Source organism: Anneissia japonica, unplaced genomic scaffold (genome assembly GCF_011630105.1).
Source record: "Anneissia japonica isolate Jap-2015-1 unplaced genomic scaffold, ASM1163010v1 scaffold3251_len166973_cov107, whole genome shotgun sequence".
Taxonomy (NCBI): Eukaryota; Metazoa; Echinodermata; class Crinoidea; order Comatulida; family Comatulidae; genus Anneissia; species Anneissia japonica.
The window spans coordinates 157747-166410 of NW_022689362.1; the positions used below are offsets into that span (position 1 = coordinate 157747).

Consider the following 8664-nt stretch of genomic DNA (forward strand, 5'->3'; position numbering starts at 1 on the left):
ACCCACCCACACACACACCCACACACACATGGGTATACTTGCATCAAAAAAAGACTTCTTATCATTGAGGTTAGTATACCACAAATACCACATAAATGTATTTACAATTATAGAAGAGCATAATCAATACTTACAACATTAAAATTATTGTCCAGAACTTGATACTATACTCCGAAGGTATCGAGCGATAACCCGGCCAACCAGCCGCCTTATGTTTGTTTACATTTCAATAGCTTTCGAACGGATCCGATCTAAGCTAGGCCTATCGTCAAAGCACATCATAGCTGAGACAGTTGCTTCGCAAGATTTGTAATTTAAAAAATGGGATGTTACTGCATATGCTATGCAAGTTCTGAAATTACATAAAATTGGTAAACTTATATCCTTTAAATATCATTTTCATAAAGTAATGCTTTTTAATTTTCCCCTACAGGAACCAACACTAATAGATGACTGGAAAAACTTGAAAAAAGGTGTTCTAACGAAGCGCCTTCTTAAGCATCTTTGGGAGAAGTTTCCAATATTTCAGAATGACACGGATGAGAAAATGTTTACATTTTTTGTCGACTTGATGAATAACTTTGGTCTCATATGTCAAAAAAAGGAACAAGTATGATCAAATAGATATTAATTGATAGTGTAGTAATTGTTTTTAGAATTGAGCATTTTAGATATTTTTAAAAAGGATTGTGTGTATTTTAATATAAATATTTTTTAAGCTGAATATTAAAACTTAAATTTATAAAAATAGTAAAGTAATTTGGTAGACAGCATAGAAATACAAAAAACATCAAAACCAGCTCAATGATAATTTTTTTTAATTATCTAAAATAATAAAAATTATAATAATTATTATAAGTCAGTCGTGATGTCATCACTGTAACTCCCAATGTTATTTGCCTATTCCCCAGCGTCCACTAATTTTTCTATTAGTGCAAACAAAAATTCTCATCTTTTTGTCACCACGAATACATCGCACACCGCAATAAAAATTGAATTGTAATTGAAAATTACTTTCGTAAAACAAGCTTAATTAGAACCCGAAGAAAGTTACTTCAAATTCAATATTAAGTATGAACAATTAAGGAATTCATTGAATCAATGGACCCTCATAAACACAACAAACTGAACGTTTAATAGGAATATTCTAGACCTATTTTAAAGACTCAAGGAACAAATTTAGATGTATTCCTACGGCCAGGCAGGAGGCCACCAGGGCCGCCTCCTACTACTACTACTACTAGGCCGTAGCCTAGCCTAGTTTTGAAATCATCACAATTTTACCTGTCTGCATGCACCGTCCAAAAAGGACGTCAGTGACTGTATTCTCTCTCAAATGCTGAAATGTTTATTTCTTTGACGAAATCTCAAAATAGCATTACAAACGATTTCTTTCTAACACAATAGTTATTCATTGTATCCGTACTGTACTGCTATGTAGTTAATTAAATGCGTACTACAGAAGCAAATATCAGCATACGCACAGCTAAATGTAAATACGCACACGTATACTGATCATATCACTATAGCAACCGATGACTGTTACAACAGTTGGTTATAAAAAACAAAAATTAAAAGACGGCGATTGACTTAAAAAGCAATTAGTAGAGCATGCATCGTACACTAAATGGAAAATTATTATACTTAGGTTTGATTTAATGCATTCAAAAATTTCCTTTGGGCCTTGCAGGCCCTCAGGAAATTTTTTCAAGCATTAAATCTAACCTTCGTACAATAATTTTCCTATAGTGTACTCTGCGGAGCTCTACTAATTGCTTATTATTATATAAATAAATGCAAGTGCCAGCTTTTACTTAAATAATATTATTGATAATAGCAACAGTAATCAAAAACCTATAATAATACAAAATTTACTAGGTTATGAAATATTGACTCCATTTTTAAAAAACAATTTATTATATTTAGAGGGAGCTTGGTGGGTCTTAACTTTCATTTTTTATTGGTTTAAATTCTAAAGCACCAGGATTTTTACTTACATCTAAAACAACTTAACTGGTCCTCAGCCTTTTGAGCCTTATGACTTTTTTACTCTATTTAATTCAATATTTTAGGCTGTGTCTCCACAACCGTTAATTATTACCTGATAAATTTTTTATTGTTGTCCATAACTTTTCACTATGGAGCAAAAAAATTAGAGGGCAAGACACTTTATCTGAACTTCCCTCTCTTCAGCTTGGAGTATAAATTGGTACAACGATTTACCTCGCCTTGCCTACGCTCGAACCAACCAATTCTAAAAAAAACCCAAGAGTTAGAAACTAGAGCCTAGCCAACTGGGAAAACTACAAAAAAAAAAAAAAAAAAAAAAAGGGGGGAAAAAAATAGCCTACGGACTTACTACTACTGTACTACTAGGCCTAGTTCCACTGGTGTTCAGAGCCGACAACGACGTGCCAACAGTGTGTGGTGGACAAGAAATGGGTCTATCACCAAAAATTTCGTTCATCATCTCAAAATACGGCCATTCTGTTGGGGGGGGGGGTTTCCTGACTTTCCGTTGGGTTTCCTGGGTGTATTTTTTTGCGCAGGTTCTTGCATTTGGTATTCTATCTGTGCGTGCGTAAAGTTATAACCCATTTCCCGCATCTTCTGTGCGATTTCTTTATATACGGCGTTGTTCCGTCGGGTTCCATCAAAACCATCTTGTATGGATGTCGTTCTCCATATGCTAATTAACGTTTAAAAGTAAGGTCAGTTGACACCATGCTGTGGGCTATTGCGCCCGAGGCAGCCTCAAACCCTCCAAACTTATCCGGAAAGGATAAGCCCGGAAAGTCCAGATGTTTTAGTAATTATAGCTAGTTGAGGAATGATTAATTATCACCTCAGGCTTGAGTTATCCGGTTTTCGAAAGTTCGTAAACGGGCCCTTAGATATATTGCCTATAATAAAAAGTATATGTATACTGTCTGACTTTTTTAGCATTGTTTTGTTCATCAAAAGACATTACATTTTCTATATATTCTTTTTCTCTCATATTTCTTGGTCCCCACAGGATGCTGGTTCAGATAGTATTTCTTACTATGCTGTTTCACACTTACAAGCTAGACATTCAGAAGATCCAAAATGTGACCAAGGGAATAACAAAGTATCCATTTACCATAATTTCTGTGGTTTTCTGCCTGATCATTTTTTCCATTTGGCTGTCACTAAATTCATTGAAGAGTTTCAGATGGAAAATGGATATGAACCTAAACTGGCATATGAGCATGCAAAGTTTAGCATTGACAATCGTCATTATGTGAACATATCAGTTGTAACCATCAACCACCATCGGATGTTTAAGGTACAATTACACTTTTACATATAATCTTAAGTGTACACTCATTAAAACTGCATTTCACCAGCCAATCTGCCAGTGCTGACTCTTAATATTAAGGAAATTAATTCATGGTTTTTGGTACTAATCACATATTAGATAACTTTAAAGACCTTTCAGTTGTACATATTGGGAACTGCATTGAAATAGTAGATTATTTTAGGAACTAGGGTATTAATTTTGATCCTCAATTAAAATAGAAGGATCAAATAAATTATATTTTAACACAAGTATCAAAATGAATTGGTGTTATATGTCGCATAAAATATTATTTACCTCTTCATATTCTTACTATGCTGGCAAATGCTCTTATAATATCAAGATTAGGTAGAGTTCTGCTATCTGTTGATTTAAAAACTCTAGTAAATGATATATTAGCACATTAGGCTGGAAACCACTTAATGAAAGATTGAGAGAACATTTACTTAAGTATTGGCGAGTTGATTTGCCGAGCGGTTAAGTCAGGGGCACTACAAACTTTCTGCTCAGATATTGCCGCTGGTTTGTACGGCTCACTCGCCAATGGTTCCCGTGGTGGAACAAGTCTTCTCGGATAAGGCCTATAAACTGTAGGCCATTAGGTGTGCAAGTTCTTTACAATATGCCGACCATCCTATACCCAACTGGTCTGGTGAAGTGGAATTAGTGTTTGACATGTTAATGAAGATTTATTACCCATTAAACAACTGATCGTCCTTGAGTGAGGCATGGTCTTATGAATCCTTCTTTACAGTGGAACCTTGCAGTGTGAATGTGTGTAATAAATCTTTTTATCACTTAACTGTCATTGATAGAAGGTCACACACTTGCCAAGTTAATTGGATTAAATCCACTAATCGCGTTTGACGTTAAAGTTAGAGCGAGATATTTTGACTACCAGAAATTTGGAAAACACATTCATTAGACAGGAAGTACAATCGCATGGTGGGTAATTACTGTTGATTTTCGCGTGACTAGTTTATGCTAGATTGAGACTATAGGCTTAAGCTAGGCCTAGGTCTCGGCGGTTGATTAGACTGGCCGAGGAGTCCAGCTGGAGGGTTTACACTGGGTTTCCCCCCAAGTATTTCGTTTAGCGCGTGGTATTGTGGGCATGCCGATTTCGGGTCATCCCTTATTACATTGGCCGACCCCTTGCCCGTCCCATGAATAAAAACGTCTCTCACAGCCTTGTGGTCTGCTCTTAGATTTTTCGACTTTGTCACAACAATTGCCGATGTTATGCTATTGTGGCCTAAGTCCTGCATTCTCTCTGCTGTCCTTTCGTGGACACCAGCACTAACGCAGCAAGCATGGAAGGTCACTTTGCTTCAATTTGATTGGTGTATTCCTGACCTGTGGTCACCCGCTGTTTAATTGTTTACTGGCTTTAGAAGTTAGTCGACATAAATTTACTCAACAGGCTTAGTCGAGTTGTGGCCTTCATCTCGCCATACTTGAGTGGTCATACTCAAACTTATGGCGAGATCTTCTACCTCATCCACTAAAATTATCTCGCCATAGTTGGATATGAACGGGGCTTATGGGAGATGTACACGTTATGGCCCAGTGTACGCATTTTGCTCGCGTGCACATTAAAGAACCCAGTACATCTTTTGAAAATAGTAAGGGGGTTACCCTGGTGTACTGGTCCATTAAGTCCCCTGTTGTTAAATGGATATGCCATGTAGGTCAGTTATTAAATTCATTTAATGGCATATCCTTGGCGCTCGTGCCTAAAGAAATGTTTTATTTAAGTGTTTACGTGGTCATGCAGCATGATATCTTCAATGTTTATGTTAAATGATAAGTGTGCATCCCAAGTTAAACAGTAAAACTTTCATCATCATCATCTGCTACACTGTTTTGTCTTGGGTAGACATTACGTGCGTTAATCGTTTCCATGACTTTCAGTGGTCTGTCATTAACTTTTCAATGGATGTATTTACATGTTTAAGTTCCTCGTTCATTGCTGCAACCCATGTTGTTTTTGGCCTGCCCACCGGTCTTTTAACTTTCCTAACATATTCTGTTAACGCAACTTTGGCTGGAGTGTCCATTGGTAACCTTAACATGTGCCCTGTCCATAAAAAATCTTCTTTCTGTGATCAAAACTGACCATTTCTCTTCCATTGTTCTGTTAAGTAGATCTGTATTTTTTATCTTGTATGGCCACTTAATTTTAAGAATTTTCCTTAACAGGTTCTTATGAAGGCAGTCTATTTCTTCCTATTGTTTGGAGTTGTACATAAATATGCTTCTGATATGTGTATTGATTAGTCGTGTTCTTACTGCTAGTGATATGTTATTACTTGTTAGTGCTTCTTTATGTTGAACCTTAGTAGTACCAAATTGGGAAAATTCTCAAGGAAAACGGAACTTTCAGTACTGATCATCTTTATTTTAGAATGATTTACCAAATGAAATCATAGGGATTCTTCTTGCAACATTTTCGTTTAACAGCGAGAATAGCCAAGCAAATTAGTGTTTCACGCTGTATTTCGCACCGACATAAGCTGTTTTTGGGCCATTTTTCGTCTTTCCACAGTCGTATCTCAGCAAATACTTGTCGGATTTTTCTGTTCCCTTCGGTATTTGAAAGGCAATTCATTTCTGATTGCTTTAGTATTTGTTTCATTTGTATTGCTTGAAAAAAGTCACCGTCATTTTTTACTTTTCGATTGGTGCTATGCTGACCGCGTAGAGGCTGCATTTTTACCTCTTTTTAGTGACTTCGTTGGCTTTAAATTGCCATTTCGGCTGTTCACCAATCAAATATCTTGTTGTTCCCCCTGTAAAATGAGAGCTGAACATTCATAGATTCTTCTCATATAAAATATATTCCCATTGGATGAAAAAAATCACCGTCAAAACACTAATTTCAATATGAATGAACAATCCTGTATAGGCATTTATGGCCGCGAAAATGCGAAGCTTGGTATAGCTTTCCGCCATTGGTAATGAATCTGCGTTGTACTGTTGTTGTATTGTTGTACCTTTTGGCTTAAATTGGCCAATTTCCTTTAGGTATTTTATTTTCACCTTTTACATACTCATTAACTAATATGTTGTCAACATTTACTGAGGGTTATTGTTTGATTTAATGTAAATTTAAAGGCACAAAAGGATCTGGAACATATGGTTGTAGATTTCTCTGCCAGCTGGAAAGAAGCTGGAACGTACCATTATTGAGCAGGTCTGTGATATCCGGATTCAGGCTGGCTAGGAAAAGTGCGTCGTAAAATATGAATGACCATTATAGCCTAAATTGTAAAATTGTTAAACTAATACAGTAATACTGTTATTAATTATATTTAAGACTCGAACAATGCATAAAAACCAAATGTAGGCCTATTAATTACCCCTCATGAAATGAGCAAGTCTAAACGATAACAAAGGCTTCTGAAGGTCACTTCGCTGCAGTGAATATGAGGCGATTAAATTTGATTGTTTTGTTGCAAAAATGTGGCCTAAGAAAACTAATATGACCGTAGTAAATTTCAAAAATGCCATTGGTGCTAATTTACTATAATTTATAATTTATATTTTCATTATAAGGTTACTTTTAATTTTTGTCGTTTATCGTGCCATGTGTAATTTGTGTTTTTCATTTTCATTTTCTCCCTTTTTGATAATTCTGTTCTGTTTAATTTTTTACTTCTGTTTATATTCTTAACTTTCTTAAGAAAACTGGACCATTTTGAAAAAACAGTACTGTATTACTGAAAATGCTATCCAGTCAAAAGAAAGAATAAATAAATTAACATGTTGCCAACTGAATTGCATTAATGAATAATTAACTCAGTTTTTTAAACCAAGGTCGTTCATTGATATCTTTTACACAGGTAATTTTTCTATCCAGTATTCATTTTTTAATTCATTGAATTTATGTAATGTGTCATTTTATTATTCATTATTGCCTCACAAGGACCCCTTTGGAAACAAGCAGAAATTCTCCATCTGATTTTGTACTTTGTTTTATGCTGAGAGTTTTAGAATGCTCTTGCTCACACCTCACACATTCACCCTCATGGTCAACCGTCCTACCAATCCAATGTAAACCTATCAATTCAAAACTTTGTAGGGGTGACTGTTCCTGTCAGAGATACTGACATTATAAAGCACATCATACTTATGGCGCCACCACTGATGCTGATATACAGTATTACTTTTGCAGTTTAAAGAAACTTATCCAATACAAGATTTTATTGTCTTAAGTATTTGAATGTTTTTCTAGTACTGGAATATTAATAATTGAGTAGTCATTTCTTTTTTTTTGTGTAATTTTCTGTAGACAACAATTGTGAGAAGACAACAACCCAATGCCTCTTACGTTATGGAACCAGAACCTGAAACATGTAAAAAGGTATGGGAACAGTTTTTTTTAAATGATCTGAGGTATGTAAGGTTCTTCTGAATCACAGGATGCTATTATGTGCACCGCTGTAGTACCACTAGGAATGAGCTGAGCTGTTGGCTGAGAGGTACTGTTCCTGCTTCTTGCGCTGTAGACCCTAGTTCAAACCCAGCTAGCATTTGGTCTTAATTGGAGTCTGAAAGCTTGGCTACTCAAGTATCCCTCATATGTAGAGTTGGCTAAGGAAAATGTTTGTATCCGTATCTGTCCATTGTATATGTTGTAGTTAAGTCGGGCATCACTGTACTGTGATACGAAAATAACGAAATATCTGGATACAGTACTTATGAAAATGTGCAATAAAGAAACTTGAATCCTTGAATCCACCACTGATCTGGTTTATGAGCTTTGTTAACATGTTTAATTTTATTTTGCTGTACATAGGGATACCTATCAGCATAGTCCAGGCCCTAATTTTGGGTTGCTCACTCATTTTTTGCGCTTAGTATGCGTCATACCTAGTTTAGTTGGCGTCTCATACTCGATTTCTTTTTTATGGATTAAGGCCTGGTCAAACACTGCCTGATCATTCATGCATATGATTTAACACCTCAAATTCAATGTGTGATATCGTATGGATTACTTTGTTAGTCACATGATTGGCTTACTTCTTGCATATTAATTAATCTTGGTAATTTTCAAATTGAAGATGTGCGGTGTCTCGATTACCTGGTCTTGACGGCTAAACTAAGCAGTTGCCTTTTGCATACCCACTTGAATTGATTTAGTCAGTAAATTTTAGTTTGTGGTTTGTGGTTCTGTTGAACATGGTTAAAAAGGATACTCTTGCTAGCTTGCAGAAGTGTGGGAGGCCGTCATGATTTCCGAGAGTCAACTCTTTCAGGCAAGGATGGTGCCAGTGGGGGGTGGGGGTGCAGATACCCAGACCTTCTGTTAGTGAGAGCTGGCCCTGTTGGGGGGAAAAACC

At 36.0% G+C, this 8664-nt stretch overlaps 1 protein-coding gene across 1 annotated transcript in view; it reads left to right on the plus strand.

Moving 5' to 3' along the window:
- The window catches only part of LOC117124695, a gene marked incomplete at its 3' end in the record, with an annotated part of 20075 nt that extends 12390 nt beyond the window's left edge, over window positions 1-7685 (plus strand). The window contains exons 4-6 of the mRNA XM_033271032.1: window positions 434-610; window positions 3017-3307; window positions 7614-7685. Of these exons, the coding sequence (XP_033126923.1) occupies window positions 434-610; window positions 3017-3307; window positions 7614-7685 (540 nt within the window). The remainder of the gene's footprint in view (window positions 1-433; window positions 611-3016; window positions 3308-7613) is intronic.
- Window positions 7686-8664: the final 979 nt, after the last annotated feature.